General features: G+C 40.7%; 1 protein-coding gene across 5 annotated transcripts in view; it reads right to left on the reverse strand.

Moving 5' to 3' along the window:
* Nucleotides 1-19,499, reverse strand: part of lsp1a (lymphocyte specific protein 1 a) — a 389,495-nt gene that overhangs the window by 64,942 nt on the left and 305,054 nt on the right. For 4 of the 5 annotated variants that reach the window (XM_068046217.1, XM_068046218.1, XM_068046222.1 and 1 more), the window contains 3 exons: nt 17,480-17,726; nt 14,318-14,458; nt 2,652-2,693 (listed from right to left, as the gene is read on the reverse strand). In XM_068046217.1, coding sequence (XP_067902318.1) covers nt 2,652-2,693; nt 14,318-14,458; nt 17,480-17,726 — 430 coding nt within the window. The remainder of the gene's footprint in view (nt 1-2,651; nt 2,694-14,317; nt 14,459-17,479; nt 17,727-19,499) is intronic. The other variant, XM_068046220.1, reaches the window with a different exon arrangement.

Below are 19,499 nucleotides of genomic sequence, written 5' to 3' on the forward strand. Positions count from 1 at the left end.
GCTTAATTCAGTCTGGTGTTTCTAACCAAGAAGATGCAAGAAGAGAAAATCACAGAGAGAATCATCATACAGTGACAAGCTCCTATTAAAATTATGCAAAACATCAAATTACCTGTACAGGTATTGTATCTACAGCATATGAAGGTGTTCATTGTAATGATAGCTGTTCACACATGTTGCTTGGGTAAGTTTTTCACAGATGGAAAGCATAAAGAACTTCTCCCAATCAAAAATAAACAGTCAATTTTAAAGAAGAAGGCTCCCAGTCTGTTTCCTTAAAATATACATTTAATTCTTGTTTTTTTGGCGTGGAGTATTTGAGCTCAAGGCGTTGCTAATGACATTGTCAGATAAAGGAACAAATTAATTATTGGATGTACTGATCCAACTAGTACTAGGGAGTTGAATTAACAAACAAGTCATTAATAAGGGGTTCTTTAATAATTGTCTTCACCGATACTAATCGAGCCAGCTCCCTTCCATATTCAGGGACATTAACTTCTATCCAAAACCCCATGTTACTAACTATATTTCCACTGATGTTTTCTTAGCTCAGTCAGTAACTGGAAGTCTTTTAAATTAATAAAAAAGGTAAAATAAAACAAAAAGGAAGTTTCAACTGAATAATTTTTTGATGGTTTGATCTTTAAAGGAATTTATAATGATGAGACTCACTCCATAAAACTCTTTCTATATGAAGTTATTCAACTGAGTGGAAGCTGTATACCACCTCATGTCTTAGTGAGTGGGTTGGTGGGCAGTTAAAAGGGCTACAGCAATAAACCTTCCAATCCTGCAGGTTGCAATCTTAACCTTCTCTTTCGAGCAGGCAAGAGGATGCCCCCAGAAGACAATGATGTCCAACTTTAAATATGCAGATCAGCCTTTCCACCCAGCCAACCTGGTAGCAAGTTGATTTGGGGCCAGAAAAATCCCAGAAAGGTAAGTTAATTTAATTGTTTTTATTCTTTATGGGCCAACAGGAGCAGTAGACTTTCAGGCCCGACAAGGAAACATTGGTCTCTCCTATCCTGGGCTTCCCTCTCCCTCCCCCGATCATGGTGCCCTGCCAAACCCCCTTCTAAACATTCCCTGACTCACCGAAACTGCCCCTCTGGCTCCCTGGTGTTAGTCTCTGGCTGCCCAAAATTTCACTCCATCCAGTTAGTGCCTCCTGCCAGGCTCAGGCAGGAGACTGACAGAGCCCAAGAGATGAGGTCCAGGAGTTAGATTTCCTGTGCCTCACACTGTTTCCTGTCCATATTGGCTCCTGCCTGCAGGACTGCCCGTAAGTTAAAATTGGGGATTCTAGCACTGCCACCAGCACAGATGGCATGCAGGACAGGTGGGTACTTCAGAAAAGTGAAACCAGAAGTTAATCCTTGGGAGTTGAGAGATTGAAAAGATTAATTTCAAAAGGTGAATGTTGAGTAATTATGATAGAGAACAATTAAAATGTTGAGTAAAACAGTAAATTGAAAGCTTCAGCCATGTGGCAGGACACTTGGGAGTTCTACTTTTTAATGCTGACGTCAAGAGGTGGCATCAGAGCCCAAGGAGCAGGTCACTACATGAGGAAACAAAAAACCTGAAAGGGATGAGTGGAGGGGGTGGGGGGGACTTGTTTGAATTTGAAAACTGTTCCATAAACATACTTAAGCACTATACAAGCAATGAAGGTTCCGATGAAGGGTCACTGACCCGAAACGTTAACTCTGCTTCTCTTTCCACAGATGCTGCCAGACCTGCTGAGTGGTTCCAGCATTTCTTGTTTTTATTTCAGATTTCCAGCATCCGCAGTATTTTGCTTTTATTATACAAGCAATGAATGTGGCCAAGCAAGCTGCAGCTTCCTGTCTTCAAGGTGATCCATTATGAAGAAGCTGTTGTAGTTTCTAGCTGATGCTCAGTAGCTCAGTGAAGCTTGGCCGCAAAGACCAGGAAAGCATTGGGTTTGATTTCTGGTCTGTGCTAAGTGGTTTGTCTGAGCCAGAGGAGTGATGGGTTGGGGGGTGGTGGGGGGGGGTGGGGGGGGGGAGACGCACAACAAGCCACCTCAATACACATGGGCTAGGAAAGAGAAAAAATAAATCAGTCATTGATACATTGAGTAAATTGAGCTATGTAGGCCAGGAATGTCCCAGGTTCTATGTCTGTTCTGTGCTGAGTTAGTTGATCTGAGTTAGAACAGTAGAAGAGGTAGGATAACTGCACAGAGCACAACTGAAGGAAGCACTGTCAACCTTGGATAATGAATCCATTTAGGCAGCTGCCATTCAAAGATTGGGTAATTTATTGTAATCAAAGTAATTAAAATCCCACTAAATAAAAATTGGCCAAATGGTTGAATATGAGATTTGCATAGATGGTGGCAAAGGCCTCACTGGTCAGATTAGACCCCATTTCTTCAGTATGTTCACTGAAAAAAAACCAAAAAATGCTGGAAATACTCAGCAGGTCTGGCAACATCGGTGCAGAGAGAAGCAGAGTTAACATTTCAGGTCGGTGACCTTTCATCAGGTATGTTCACTGAAACTTGGAGTAAATTGGGAAGAAGAAGAAGATGAAAAGATAGCAATGGTGGAGCAGGTTAAGCAGATATGTTGGTCTGCTGCCTCATTCGCATTTGGTTGTGCATTTGATTAACTCACCAAGCAGGATGTTTCTGATGTCATCTCCTCGTCATACTGTTTCTGAAATTACAGACACAGGCGATAGGAGATAGGAATGCCATGACAAAAAGGCAGAAAAATAGCAACAGCCCAAAGATAACCAAGAGAAATCTGGTTAGTACTATTGGCAAAGAATTACAGGAGAATTCAGTATGGTAACAGCTAAGACCACCTATGGTCTGGGAAAACACCCGAGAGACGTGACAAAATGGAATTTCTACTATTAGCAGATGAGACTGCCTCCTTCAAACAAGGCATTCTTTGCTGTGGTGCCTGAAGCTTCAGATTGCCATATTTAATGAATTGAGCAGTTTTCAAGCAGATACTTGCAAAAATAAAAATGGATTCTTTTTTCCGTCTGCATACAGATGCTGCTAGATGATTCTTTATGGACACTGGCTGCAGAGGCCAGGGAATAGGCTGTATTCTAAACTTTCTGTCAGATCTCAGCCCACGAAAAGTACATACATTACAAAAGCATTCTGTAAATCAGAAAAAGATGAAATTGGAACATGATTGATTTCACTGGGTGCTAAAAACTAAATAGTGTGGGTGGTGGTATAGTAGTGCTCTGTACCATGGTATGAAATTGGATACAATTTTGAGTACTACTCTACTCAGTTCCTCATCTGAGTAATGTTGAGCAGGGAGGGGCAGGTGAAAACCGCAGCATTTTGTGGCCGCAGAGAAAGGAAATTAGAGTTGTTATGCCGGAGTGGTCCCTGACAATTCCAAAGCAGTTAACTACTGAGGGTTTTGGTAACAGCTTGAGAGAAGGATATGCACCACGCTCTCAGCTACATAGGTGCCACCGCAGGAAGACGGAAAAATAAATTACAGGGAAATACAGAGGTTTACCCAAAAATATCCCAGTGGTAAAAAAAACAGTAATAAGTAACTGTTTAACATAATTTGCTCAATTGATAGTTGAGTTACCGCTATGCAGAACCCTTTATTAAAATAACAGGGTCAACATTGTTTATTGTTCGAGCAACTGATGTCTTGCCAATTGTTTTCTTTTACTAGATAAATGAGAATGAATCGCAGCCAGTATATCATGCAACCAAATGTATTATTACACAGCAGCTAAGCAAAAGTCAAAAACCCTGCATACCCACAGCTGATACAATGCTTGATACGCAGAAAACCTCCAATACATGGTTACATTAGCACACCTGGACCGAATAAGGTGCTAAAATCTGTAATGGCTAGGCTCAATAAATCTTGAATGTGTTTCTGTCAGGTTAGTGATTCTTTTCCTGTTGCCTCCTTCCTTTACTTTATTTCCTCCTCCCTTTTGCCATAAATCAGCTTGCTCTCTTTCTTGGCTCCATTCCAGTAAGTCCATCTGAGTATTTTCCCTTTCACTGCGATCAGTGGGAGAAGGGAGGGATGTGAATGGCTTACCTCCTCTGTTTTGGAGTTGAAAAGTAGAAACCAACTACGCTTGTTGTATACATTGAGATAATGGGGTCGATAATAAGTTCCTTCTGGGTCAGGAGGAGTAGCAAGTGCTCTCCACCACCATAGCACCCCTGCACCTGCATCTCCACCAGTCCCTGGCCCCTCAAGCAAGCCTTCGGCCTCCATTCTGCTGATCGTAGTCCCTCCTTGTTGCCACGAGTGGATTCCACACTAACCCTCCCCCCAACCTTGCCACCAAGCCCTTATCTTCAGCCTGCCTTGTGATATGCTCACCACCACACCACCTACCCTCCACCCCTTGTGCCCCTCCCCCCACCAACATCTGATCTTAAGCCCCCTGCCCCACAGATAGCTGGCCCCACCACTCCTCCATATCCTGACCTCAAGCCCTGCCAGTCTTTCCCTGCCAGTTGCCAGGCTGTGACTGCACCCCTCCCACCCCACCCTCACCAAACCCCGATATACCCTGATTGCCGGGAACAGTCCCCAAAGTCTCTGTCTGAGGCCTCCTGCTGCTGGCTTTTCCATCTGGCAGCTAGCATTCCCACCCAGCAGCTGGCCAGCCTGTCAATCTGGCTAGCTGCTGGACAGGAAAATAAATTTTAAAAAATAAGATCCTGTCATTAATATCAGCAGGACCTCCATTTGCTTGGGATTTCCGTGTTTCTCCTCTGCTACTGTGTTCCCCATTCCCTCCCTTCCTCTCCCTAAATATTGGAACCAATCTTTCTAACTGAAGTCAGTAAGCCATCAGTGGGATGGTTTCATTTGCTTTTTTTGTTTGGACATGCTACACAGGACCAAACTACATTCTTTATACAAAAGATTGGGTACACACCACAGTGTGAAACTGCATAGTATCCTGTTTGTAAGCCTATATTAAATCAGTAACAGGACAAACTAGATCTTCACAACATCCTGTTTCACAATTCATCAGATGCCTCAGTCAGTTTGTGGTCATGTTTTTAAAAAATGAACTATGATGCAACATAATAATCTGCAATAACTGTTGCCTTGTTCAAAGAATGGACATTAAACAAATTGACAATGTCATTCAAGAGAGAGAAATCACCATAGTGTAGCAAGGGGTTCTCTTTAGATTGGAGCTAACATAAATTGTTGGGAAGAGTAGAAGGGGCTTCATGTGGCAAGGGCTGTGCGAAATGGAAGTGTTCTATTTCCCCACATCAACATCCCCACTTCAGTGAGAACAAAATTCACAAAACAAAGTGTTAAATAGAACAGAAGAGACTTCATTCACAAAGTATTAAAACTGGTGGAAGTGCAGGTCTATTTTGTCCTATGATTTTGACTCATTATGAAACATACTTTAAGTCCTACTGAATGAGAGGTAGTTCTAGTATTCTATCATTGCTTTAAGAATACATGGTACATCCTATATGGCAAAGTGGGCCTAAAGTTTCTTTGCATCACCAAATAATATTTGTTTCTTTCTGAAGCAATTAGACCATTATGTATAAAGTCATGGATATCTGAAAATGAGTCACAGGCTGGAATCAAATTAAGACACTGAGATGGAATATATGTAAAATAATGGACTTCTAGGAGTGAATTAAAGGTTGAATCTAATTGGGGCATTCAGATGGTTTATAGAGAGAATAACTTATTTGGGAGTGGATTAAACCCTGATATCCAATTGCAGGGTTCAGATGAAGTTATGTCTAGTTCAAGCAGCTCATTACCATTAAATAATCATAGAAATTATAGCATAAAGGAAGATCATTCAGCCCATTGTGCTTGTCCTTCAACCAGAGCTATCTAATCTCAGCGAGTGCATGGGAACATCACAACCTCAAAATTCCCTTCAGGTTACACATCATCCTGACTTGGAAACATATGGCCATTCCTGCATAGTCACTGAGTCAAAATCCTGAAACCCCCTACCTAACAGCACTGTGGGTGTATCTATATCACATGGATTGCAGCAGTTCAAGAAGGCAGCTCACCATCACCTTCGCAAGAGCAATTAGGGGTGGGTAATTAAAAAGCTGGTCACACCTTGTGAACGAATAAAAAAAATTCCCTGTATAATTTTATATATTTCATTTTCAGATTTTATCCAATTTCCTTTTAAATTATAACCTCTGCTTCAATAGGCACATGTAATAAAATATCTTATCTTCTTTTAACTTTCCCCAGATTGGAAAAGTCAGAGTTTAAGCCTCTTGTTATTAGTTTGCCAACTGGTGGAAACTATTTGCCCTGTCAAAGCTTATCATAATTTTAAAAACTTCCATTAGATCCTCCCTTAACATCCTCTGAGGGGAAAAAAATCATTCTCAAGCCTTTCTTACCTCCGAATCCTCACTCTTGGCATTAATACCCTTTCTATAATAGGTTGCCTAGAACTTAATGCAATACTCTTCACTGCTCCTTAACCAATGTCTTGTATAAATTCAACATTACTTCCTCATTTTTAATATTCAGTGCCTCATGTATAGAACCCAGAATCTCACTTGCCTTTTTTCTTAGATTGCCTTTTCTGCTGGCATATGTCTCAACTGTTAAAATAACCAAAAGAGGAAAGGGCAGTACTATACCTAATACTATGTAAAATAGCACACAGCACAATCCAAATGGTATCTGCTCAGTGTGAGATCACTGATCGATCTATGTCAAATGACTGGAAGTGAAAAATTATATTGCAAATGATTAATTAAAAATTCCTGATGGCAAAAGATTTTTTTCATTCCACCAATCCTTATCAAGGAGAATGAGCTGCTGACCAGGCCATATAGGATTGATGTCAGAAAACATTCACGTTGTAGTCCAATTTTTAAAAATATCGCTTTTCTTGCCAATTTTCTTCTCAATTGAGTCATTTTGTTGCTGTTTTGTCACCTCTGGATGAATAAAATTACTTATTTCCAGTATGAGTTCGATGCTGCCCTTCATTCCACTTAGAAAAACAAAAATCACTTTTTAGACAGTTAATTATTTGCAGCCTGAAATAAGATTACAGCCTTGCAATTCCTCCCTAGTGTGCATTGATTTGTAAAGATAATTCCATATTTGCGGCTACTTTGGCATCTGATATTGTGCAGGCAGCTGCTCTCAATGCAGAGGCAAGCTTTCAGTGCTTTCCATTTAATTCTCAGTCACAGTGATATCATCACTTAATATTTATTGATAAAGGATTGGCAGTTGATCAATGGAAATGTTGATAGCATGTGCATATTTTTTTTTTCAGCTGCATCCTTTTAATATAGTGACATGGTTTCAATTCCTCTCTGCTTACTAATAAGTCAAAATAAGCTTGAGTTGCTGAAAATGTGGTCCATCTTCTGCTGTGTGTCTTTATGCTAACTTTTACATGAGTAATGAAAAACTCGAGGGGCAGGATGCTGGTTAGACATGTTTGGTCTTTATTGGAGCTGACCTTATGGACCACAATTGTCTTTTCTGGTCCTGTATATTCCTTTGTTCCTATTTTCCTACATACCACCAAATACAATAATGTTTTGCCTATTTTCTTTCCCTTTGTATTGAAGATGTAACACTAAGATACTAGACTCTATTTTAACACTCCCCCTTCTGGCGGAGAGCAAGTGGTTTGGCGGGGGTGCGGGGGGGGTGGGGGAAGAGGCATGGGGGGGGGGGGGGGGTGGGGGGAAGTGGTAGTGGACAGTCCTGACCTGGGTAACTGCAATTTTAAATTGCAGGTGGCAAAAACACCCACCAGTGAGGTCCTTTTTAAATATGCAGGTTGGGCCCCAGCCAGGGTGCAATTCAGATGTTCAATCCTGCATATTTATATGAAGCTGGGGAACCAAAATCTCTCTGGGCCTCAGTGTGAGCTCAATACTTGACTTGATCATCATGCCCCATATGCCAATCCCACCCTCAGTTAAAATGAAGGCCACTGCTTCATAGAGGCCCATCACCCTGTACCTTGCCTAGTGGCCATTCTTCATGTATAAATGCAGACAGTGTCACCAGGTGATTTCACCTTTGAAGACATCACAAGTGAGTTTGATGCTGTTCTTACTGAAGAACTACACAACAGCACTTTCTAATAGGGATAACTGGATAGCAATCAGGAGTAGCAACTCTGACTGATTTGCCCCCTGTTTAACCTAACCTGCTTAAGGAAGGTCAACAACAGCAGCCCAACTGCTGATCAGGCAGAGAGCAGCTAACTTGGATAATAAAAACAGTAAATGCTGGAACCACGCAGCAGGTCTGGCAGCATCTGTGGAAAGAGAAGCGGAGTTAACGTTTCGGGTCAGTGACCCTTCTTCGGAACTAGCAAATATTAGAAATGTCAAAGGTTATAAGCAAGTGAGGCGGGGGTGGGGCAAGAGATAACAAAGGAGAAGGTGTAGATTGGACAAGGCCACATAGCTAACTTGGATAAATGTGCGACCCTCTAGACTGTACAGCTTAATAATAAACCTATATCCATTGAGTCAATGGCAGGTAATTTTTATTATGTTCTGTGCATTAATAAGTGAATCATAGTGCAGATTTTTCTGTTCTGGGTCCTGGTCTATTGGGTGGCCTGTGTCTGGAATATAAAGGAAATTGTGCAGGATTCAATGTACATCTGATCATCTGATTTTTCACGTATTACTTCAAATGGATAGAAAATCAGGCCTAAGAACATAGAAATGGGAGTAGGCCACTCAGCCCCTCGAGCCTTATCTGCCATTCAGTTAGATCATGACTGATCTGTACCTCACCACCTCTTACCCACTTCATCCTCAGGCAGGTCCTTCCCACCTCATGTTTCTCTACGTGCTGCACCCAGACAATCCAATACACTCAGGCAAAACAACAGGAAAATCTGCACCAGATATCTTGGAGGGAATACTGATTGAGGCTTTTATATGGACAAATATTGGATAGCTGTTGTGTTCACTATTGCAAAGAATAGCCTAATAAATTATTTAAAATGTTTTTGAAAAGTACTTGAATTATCATTTCAATACATTTTATTACCTGCAGTGTCATTTTACAGGACTTTCAGCATGGCAACTGAGGAAACCGACTATTTTTGTGAACGACATTGTCCATGTGGTGATTGGAAAGTGGAGTCAGGAAGCAGGAAACAGGTGCTCCCTGCTGTCCAGGCAACACACAAAACAAACAAACTCTTCCTTAAAACAGGAACACAGCCCACAATTTGATTGTAGCTTTTATTTGCTCAAGCTGTGCATCAAAATATGGCAAAGTATATCTAGAACAGAGTTAAATTGAGCTGAAAGCACTTACATTGAAAGGGCTAAACTATGTTATAGAAAGGAAGGGCTGATTTTCCTACCTATCACCTGTACTGGTGAAGCACCATTATCGATCCAGCCAAACCCAAATTGGAAAATCATAGGACCAACAATTCAAACTGGAGTAAAACCTTCACAATAGAGGCACAAAACAAAGAAGGGCTGCAGTGGGCAAGGGTTAATCTGGCATCCCAGTAGGGTTGTCTTTTAAGAAGCTGTGCAACAGATTCATTGCCAATCTTGCCCATGAGTCCAACATGCCAGCTTCCTGACTTCTACCTCGTCATCAATCAATTGCTAGGCAGTAATAAGGCACTACTCGCAGCGAGAGAGAGAGAGAAGAAAGTGGAAAATTAAATTACCTCCTTCTGCTGGGCATCCTTGTGTAGCATCTGCTAGCTAACTGAAACCTTTCATGGGAGCAGCAAGATGACTCTTACACTAAAGCCTCTTCTTTAAATAGTCTACACAAAACTCATCAATATGAATGGGCATCTAATTTGTCATTGACCATGATGGCTCCAAAATGAGTTCTATTTAAATAAAAGGTTGTGCACTATAGAGACAGCAATAACAATGCCACAGATTTTCAAGACAGACTATGCAACTGCAGTCCTAGGCAATACAGACACACTCCATAAATTAAAGACAAATTTGTTTAAGTGAGAGAATCAAGAGCCATCGGAAGAAAGCAGCAAGGTGTAAATTATACCTTCACGAATGGGGATAATTATGGATAATGAATGACTTATCTGTATTCCATTTATACCACATTGTTCTCGCTTCTCCTCTCCTAAAGACTGACTCTCATTAGGGTATGTTAATGATTCAATGAGAACTCAAATTCTGAAACAGCAGCCGCAGTATGATGCATGATACATTGATTGGTACAAAGTAATCTTTCAGAACCTCCAGAGGTTTAAATGTTGCCTCTACCTTTCATTAAACTTCAAATGCTAGACCAATAAATTGGTGACTCCATATTGAGCCACTTACCCTGGAAGTTGAACAGTGTTAAATACTGCAAATCAAACAAAGTTTCAGTGACTGCTTTATAGCTATGTGCATAGAGGTGTGTTGTTTTGTTACTTTCACATACTAGAGTTGTTGTAATGTTCTAGTAAAACAGGATATGAAAAAGACATGTGAATCTGTCACAATGGAAGCAGGGAGCACAATCAAACATGAGAGAATTGTGCAATAATTGGTCAGCCTGACTCACGATGTCATCCTCACTCTTGCCACATGATGACCAGCTACCTTTCCATCCCCTTTTTTTTCCTTCTAGAAGACATGCAAGAGCTGCTCAGAGAAATTTTCCTTTACATTTCTGCCTTCCTGTCTTCTGGGAACTGCAAAGAAATACAATTCCATGGCTTTAGGCAGCCCCTGGTAACTTACTCAGAGAATATTCTTTATCTTTGAGCCTAGACTGGGAGAATCAGCAAACTACTTGGTCATGCTGACATCAGATATGGAGTTCAGGATATACATCCCACCATGCTGTGGACTGCAAGTTAGTGGCCAAATGCTCCACAGCACCAGAGATATATATCTTTCAGAAAAGAACCCTTCAAAGAACATTCTTTATTTCTAAGCTCCTCACATTGGCCTTCAATCTGTCATAAGAGTTTAGTGCAACAGTTATGAAGGTGAAATGCTAGGCCATTGTTTGAGTGTGTGCACAGAAGATAAGCTGTAGGCATGATGCACAGAGGCACAACAAACCATCTCACACACACACAATGCAACTTACAGGAAACGGCTAATAGAAATCACTCCTGTTAAAGACAAAATGATAGAGACATTCAAATCACATTCAGGCCTACAGACGTGGTGAGTACATGGCACAAAAGTTGGTTTTTAAATAAAGCTACAACATATGTAAAGGTGATAATTCAAATTGAAAATTGTACAAATGAAATGGCAATACAATAGTTATAGGTTGCTGCTGAAATTTGTTCTACCCATTGTGCTACTTTTTTCCCACTCTCTTCAATTTTCACCCTGATTCTCCAGAAGACACTGACTTATTCTGGAGTACAGCTCCATTGGTGTAGGCAATCCTGGTGCCTTGTTCAGATGGGAATTCTTCATCTTTTAATAAAAATGGTGAGAACCAGTAAGCTATTTGACTGCAATGGCATCAGAATAGATCCCCATTTTCTTCTGGCCTGAACACACATGAACAGTTTCTAGCAGAGCTCACTGGAAAGTGATCAAATGTCTTTAGCCTTAGGACACTGAGGTCATTTGTTGCAACTTATTTTACCCCAGCTGAGATCAGTAACTGAGCACAGATTGGGGGTTTGTGCATGCGACATCCTTGGTCTATATGGCTTAGTTCTTTTGAAGTGGCTACATTAAATTATCTGCTCCCCCTCTCTTTACCTTTTCCAAAATTCTGATTTCAGCTTCATTTTAATGCTTGTAGTTCTGTTCTGCATCCCTGCTGGTACAAGCTGAGTGGCCACCACACAACAGAACCATAAACAAGAAATGAGACTAAAACCTAATTTGATGAATACTCTGGACATAGAGATCAGTGACATACAGAGCCATGTCTAGTCTATACGGCTCCACTATGTATATTGAACTGAACATGGCCAACTTGGTTCAAGACACACCAGTGTGTGAAACCAGACAGTGCTGAATTTTTCTCCTTAGCATCCACATTGCTAGGTAACAAGAGGTCTGGTGACAGATTCAATTTAGACAAGGGTTAGAGTCCCTCAATTTCAGGTCTAGACAAACATGTGGCTAAAGAGGTCATAGAATGACACAGCATAGAAGGAGATCATTCAGTCCATTGTGCCTATGCCAGTTCTTTGGCAGAGCTACCCAATTAATCCCACTCCCTTGCTCTTTCCCCATAACTCTAATGTTTTCCCTACAAGTATTGATCCAATTTTCTTTGAAAATTACTATTGAATCTGCTTCCATCACCCTTTTGGGCAGTGCATTCCAGATCACAACAGTTTGCTATATAAATAAAAGTTTCCTAATGTTGCCTCTGGTTCTTTTGCCAATGATCTTAAATCTGTGTTCTTTGGTTACTGACCTTTTTGCCATAGGAAGCAGTTTCTCTTTATTTACTCCATCAAAACCCTTAATGATTTTGAACCTCTATCAAATCTCCTCTTAACTTTGCCTGTTTAGAGGAGAACATCCCCAGTTTCTCCAGCCTCTCCAAATAACTGAAATTCCACATTCCTGATACCATTCTTGTAAATCTCTTCTACACCCTCTCCAAATCCTTCCTAAAGTGTTTTCGGCTCAGAATTGAACACAATATTCCAGCTGAAGCCTCATCAGTGTTTTATAAAGGTTTAGCATAACTTCCTGGCTTTTGTACTCTATGCCTCAATTAACAAAACTAAAGAACCCATTTTTTAAAAGAGTATTCTCAACTTGTACTGTCACCTTCAAAGATTTGTGTACATACACCCCCATGTCTCTCTAATTTAATTTATATATAATGCCTCTTCTCATTGTTTCTACCAAAATGTATCCCCTTATACTTCTCTGCACTAAATTTCATCTGCCAAGTGACTGCCAATTTCACCAGCCTATGTCCCCCTGAAGTATGTTACAATCCCCCACATTGTTTACTACATTTCTGAGTTTCGTGTCCAGCTCATTAATATACATCAAAAACAGCAGTGGTCCCAACATCGAGCACTGGGGGACACCCCATTGTATATTTCCTCCAGTCTGAAAAACAATTGTTCACCACTCTTCTCTGCTTTCTGTCCCTTAGCCAATTATATATCCTTACTGTCACTGACCCTTTAATCCCATTGGCTTTAATTTTGCTAGCAAGTCTATTATGTGACACTTTGTCAAACACCTTTTGAAAGTCTATAAAAACAATATCAACTGCATTGGTCTCATCAACTCTCGCCATTACTTAAAGAACTCAATCAAGTTAGTGAAATATGATTTGTATTTAAAAAATCTGTGCTGACTTTCATTTATTAGTCCATCCTTTTCAAAATACCAATTAATTTTGTCCTGGATTACTGCTCAAAGGTTCCCCACCACCTATGTTAGGCTGACTGGTCTATAGGTAATGGGTTTATACCTCATTTACATATTAAGCAGGGTTGTAACATTTGCACCTTCAGGTCCTCTGGAACCTCATATCTAAGAAAGAAGATTGTGGCCAGAGCCTCCAGAATTTCCCTCAGTAACCTGGGATGCATTCCATCCGGAGATGATGACTTTTCCTTTTTGAGGATGGTCAACTTTTTGCATACCTCCTCTTCATCTCTTTTTAGGTGAGACAACCACAAGTGTTAATTTCACATGAATTCATATTTGAGGCTTTATTCTGGAATCCATGATAAGTTTTGGGTTACAAAATGCATTCAAATCTCTTTTCATGAACACTGAAACGATGTTGTTTCTGTTCCTTGCCAGTATGGGCTGCAATGACTATGCAGTGTGCTTGACACAAATTTGGCTCACCAACTGATCAATGCAATTTTAGGAATGAATTTGAGGCAGAGATATGGATAGACATTGAAGTAATGTTACCCAATCATTTCAATTATGAAGAATGTTAGCTAACTATCTTAGCCGATATGCCATAAAGTTGTCCCATACATTGAGCAAGGCTCCACATGGGCCAGAGCAGCATGTATACTGCAAACATTTTGGTAGAGCAAAGAAAATATGCATTCATTGCTAGAGTGGCATTCACATTGTGAATAAACTCCATGTTGCTATAATGTTAGTGCCAGTATAGTGTAAACATATGCCTAGAATGATACAGGATTCCACCTTCAATCTATACCTTTTATCCAAATGCATTACTGTTTTCGCGCCATGTTGCTGTGCTATCATCTATCCTGCATCATCATCTTAGGTTGTTGTATAGCACCACAAATGCTATGTTCTTCTGACTTTGCCCGAGAAGTGCCAAAGCAAAACAAAATACAACATAAAAATCCAGTGTTCATCAGGAATTCTTACCTTAAATGTTGGGCTCCTGGGACTGAGGGGAATGAATGGGTCGTCCATTTCACTACCTGAAATACTAAGAACTTTCTGACGTTTCTCTGCTGCCTCCAGCCTTCGTTTTTCTCTCTCTTCTCTCATTCTTCTTTTCTCTTCCTGCATGAGGACAAAATTTACTTGTATTGACAATTCCACACAACATGACTTTGAATGTTATAATTGTAATGCTGACACCTCACAAATACAATTTTCATTGCACTCAGAAAAAAGTGGCAATTTCTATTTTATCTATTTGCCTGTCCATCATAAATTAGATTCTTTATAATCCGCACCATCACACATCCTTTAACAATTTTTTGTAACACTTCCTGTAACTTTTTTGGTAATATTTCACAATCACTCTTAATCATAGTTAAATGTATTCTAACCGTAACAAAATTACTGGGCAGAAGGTGTAATTGTTATGAACAAACACAGCCTGCCATCACTCAGATCTTCATTATTCTACCACAACTGATTGGATCATTCTTCCCATGTAATTGACTACCAGCTGTAACTTCCATTTTCTCAACTGTTCCAGTAGACCATGAGCATGCAAGATGAAAAAAACTAAAACAATTGAACAACAACAGCAAATTCCATTTAGATAGTGTCTTTAATGTAGCAAAATATCCCAGGACACTTGACTGCAGTGTAATCAGACAAAACGCAACATTGAGCCAACTAAGAAGATACTGGCATGGTGACTAAAGGCTTGATCAAAGAGGTGGATTTTAAGGAGGATCTTAAAAGGAGTAGAAGGAGGTGGAGAGGATTAGGGGGCACGGCATTCCAAGATGGCTGAAGGAGTGATTGGTTGGTTCACCCTGAGACTGTAATCAGGGAGGGGGATGGAATGGGTGGTGAAGGTATAGAATTTCTAGTTCTAAGCCAGCTTTAAATGTAGAAAACTTTAAACATTTTAAAACACTGATTCTTACAATTGAGCTAATTTACACTTCCTATCCCTTCGACTAAGTTCTCTTAAATAATCCAAAACAATTGTAAAATAACTTGATCCTGAATTTCTACAGATTATCTGCCACTGCACCACCAAGCTACGGTGCTTTCATTATCTAATAGTGCACAGTGTCCAAATGATTTGGAAGGCCATACAGATGGCTACGAGAGACCAACAGTATTCTCTGAAGCCTTAGATAATGACCCCATGATAAATTAAGGACTACCAGCAGTATATAAATAAAGGACACACATGCCTCAACACAATATGGGGAATACTATTAGCATGCTCAAGCAAAGGTTCCACTGTTAGGACTGATTAAGTGCTGTGCTTTTCTACAATCCAGGAAAGGTGTACAAACTAATCATTGTCTGTTATGTACTGCTTAACTTAATGATACAAACACACATCTTTATGCAGCAAGATGCATACAATGGAGGAAGTGTAGTTTCTGTTGTGTGATTGCAGTTTCAGCCAGTAAGATAAATGCAGCAGTCACTAAATAATGATTCATTTCAATAACTTGCAGTTCAGAACCAGACATAAGTTTCAGAGAAGAATGAAATACTGAACATTGTACACATTGAACACATAATCACCGCTTCTCCTGGGGAAAGTCCAGTTTCCTGGTTGCAAAGGTCAGGAAAGAGAGGTGTAGTTCCACTTTGTTGGGTTTCTAACACTTTACTTTAAATAGGAATTGCTGGGGCTTTCCTAGAGTTTGTTCTGTGCTTATAGTAGACACAGTACCATCTGAGCATTTTAAGAGAGTCAGGATGGAGCTATTCCTTGATCATGTCTCATTTTCCAGATTATCAGCTCACTGGGCATCTTTTTGCAGCAGCTTCCAAAAGCTATTTTTTTGTAGCTTTCCCTGAACTCTTACCAATTGGTTTTGCAAAGTATCCCAACTAAACAACAAGAAAGCTCTGAGCAATTGAAGGCTGCGTTTATTCACAGTAATTAGAAATTCTGGCCTCAAAGGGACAGCTCCTCTGTAGCAGCACAATAATGCATTGTGTAATGTTGTCATTATAAAACACTGGGAGATCCACTAGTTTTTTTTTAGAGATACAGCACTGAAACAGGCCCTTCGACCCACCGAGTCTGTGCCGACCATCAACCACCCATTTATACTAATCCTACATTAATCCCATTACCTTCTCACAAACCCACCTTCCCCCTACCACCTACCTATACAAGGGGCAATTTATAATGGCCAATTTACCTATCAACCTGCAAGTCTTTGGCTGTGGGAGGAATCCGGAGCACCCGGCGAAAACCCACGCGGTCACAGGGAGAACTTGAAAACTCCACACAGGCAGTACCCAGAATCGAACCCGGGTCGCTGGAGCTGTGAGGCTGCGGTGCTAACCACTGCGCCACTATAAAGGGGGAAAAATTTGATCACGTAACAATAATATCAGGGAAGAAAGTTGCCTTCCCCCAGGAATTGATGCAAGACTGCATAGAGATAGTGCTACGCAAACAAATTTCTCTCCCTATAAATTCTTAAGGCTAGGCCATGTTTGCAAGTAACGTTTCAGCATGCCAAAAAGGACAATAAATGGGAAAAACTGGTTTTACTGGTCTATTTTGACAGTGTGGAGTCAGTGGATAACACTCTCACCTAGGAGTCAAAATATTGACTTCTAGCTTCATTGGACATTGTCTGGGCTGATATCTCAGTGCACTACTGAGGGTGAGTTGCATTGCTGGGCATGCTAGCTTTCAGATGAGACATTAAATTGAGTATGCTCAGGTGAATGTGAAAAGTCTTTGGCATTATAATACAATCCCATGGTGGCCAGTTACCTTCTTGTACCTCACCCAAGTCTAGTGAGTGTGTCGGTAGCTACTGACTGTGAAAGATAACTCAGCTGAGCCTGATCCTATCGTCACCTGTCCACACATGTGCACTTCCAGTAGAGGTAACTCAGTAAAGATCAGGAGTAGGGAGCATGGGCGTTTTTCCCTTTCCTAAAAGCACCAGAGCCAATAGTAGCACACCTACTCTTGTACATGGCTGAGAACAGCTGATCAACACAAACGGTGGAGCAAGCCTTCAGAATTTCCTAGTCTGTATGGATCCGAGTTGGTGACTTTACCTTTGAACCATTGGAAGTGCCCCTAAACCTCAACATTACAGGCTAGAAGTTGTAGCTAAACACGCCCACCTCCTCTCTGGCTTGCAGCTCCTGCTCCTGTTGCTGCCGAAGGAGCTCCTCCTCCTCCCGCAGCTTACGCCGGTCCTCCCTCTTCTTCTTCAGTTCCTCCAGCTCGAGCTCAGCATCATGACCCCGCTGCCGCAGGCGCTCATACTCCTGGCTTTCCTTCTCATCAAGACTCCGGCGGATCTGCTCCAGCTTCTGTTCAGCTTCCAGGCGGGTAAGCTCTCCATCCTCATCTGTTTCAGGAAACTCGCTGGAATTTGCATGGAGGAGATGGATGGGGTGGGGAGAAAAAAGAACAACCAATATTTATTAACTGTTGCTAATCAAGAGGAGCCCATCACAAATGGTTGCTTAAAATGAAGAAGCCTCCATTTTCCTCCCTCAGAACCTCATTTCGCAATGGCCCAGCACAGTACCGGACTATACAGATCAGGAAGGTCCAGGTTTGATCGCTAATTTATGTTTAGTTAGCTGAGGCAGCAGTAAGCAGGGTTCCTGCTCACTTTGCAGAATTAGGTGAACACCAGGTCAAGCTTAGCTGTGATTATTTTTGTTATTCATTTGAAGGTATTGTTGGCAAGGCCAGGATTTATTGCCCATCCTTAATTGCTCAAGAAGGTGGTGTTGAGCCACCTTGACAACTGAATCACTTGCTAAACCATTTCATGGGGGCAGTTAAGAGTCAATATTTGTGTCTAGAGTCACATAAAGGCCAGACTGAGTAAGAGCGGCAGATTTCCTTCCCTAAAAGTACAATAACGAACCAGTTGGGTTTTTACAACAGTCCAGTGATTACATGACCACCATTACTGATTCTAGCTTTTTATTCCAGATTTATTTAATTAACTGAATTTAAATTCCCCAGTTGCCATGATGGGATTTAAACTCATGTTACTGGATCGAGTCTGAACCTCTGGATTACATAGCATAAGTACTATGCTACCATATCCATTTAGATTCTCATGATAGAATAATTCCAGACATTGGCTGAAATTGAAACCCAGAGAGTGGTGAGAATGTGGAACTTGCAACCATTAGGAATAGTTGAGGTGAATAGAATAGTTGTGTTTAAGGGGAAACTAGATAATTACATGAGGGAGAAAGGAATAGAAGGTTATATGGAGTGGGAGGAGGAATAAAAACACCGGTCTGGACCAGTTGGGCCGAATGGCCTATTTCTGTGCTGTGCATTCTATGTAAATCTGTGTAAAAACAGAAATTGCTGGAAACACACATCAGGTGAATGGAATAGACAGGTTTACATTTCAGGGTGCAAAACCTTCTTCAAAACTGAAAAACAAGATGCAGACAATACAATTAATACAATCAGAAAAAAATTGTAAAGGAAATATATATTATCTCAGGCAAGTGACGGACAGAAACATTAAGATATTAAAGAGACAAAGGGTGTGTAAATAACAAAGATAGTGGGAGGCCTGGAGAAATGTGGGAAAAGGGGCAATGGGAGAAAACTTGGGGAGTCAGGTGTGAACTCAAAACAGGTTTGAAAATGAGGGTATAGCTAAAGTCTGAATTAACTGAGGTCAATATTCAGATAGGAGTGTTGCAGGATGCATAGGAGAAAAATGAGATATTGTTCTTGAAGTTTTGTGTTAGAAAAGTGTACAGGTCCAATAACAGGGAGGTTAGAGTAGGTGTGGGAGAAGGAATTAAAATGGTAAGACACAGGTAGTTCGGAGCTACAGTTGCACTCAGTGTGATAGGAGACAGTGTGGTGCATATGGAACTGGAGCACAGTATGAGTAAGGACCTCCAGGAATGCAGGGCAGAAAAATGTAAAGATGGAATCTTTGAAAATGACCTTTCTCTGAATCTACAGGTTGTAGGTGATGATATCAAAACAGACTTAATTCTATTCTAAAATGTCAAAATTGGATTGTCTCCAAAATCAGATTGGGTATTTTTGACTTTATGCAAAGGTGTAAAATATGTGTTAGCAAATCGGCCACTCATTTTCCACCTTTCCCAATTTTATTTCCATTAAAGTAAGAAAAAAATTGAT

The sequence above is a fragment of the Heterodontus francisci genome, chromosome 14, assembly GCF_036365525.1.
Source record: "Heterodontus francisci isolate sHetFra1 chromosome 14, sHetFra1.hap1, whole genome shotgun sequence".
Taxonomy (NCBI): domain Eukaryota; kingdom Metazoa; phylum Chordata; class Chondrichthyes; order Heterodontiformes; family Heterodontidae; genus Heterodontus; species Heterodontus francisci.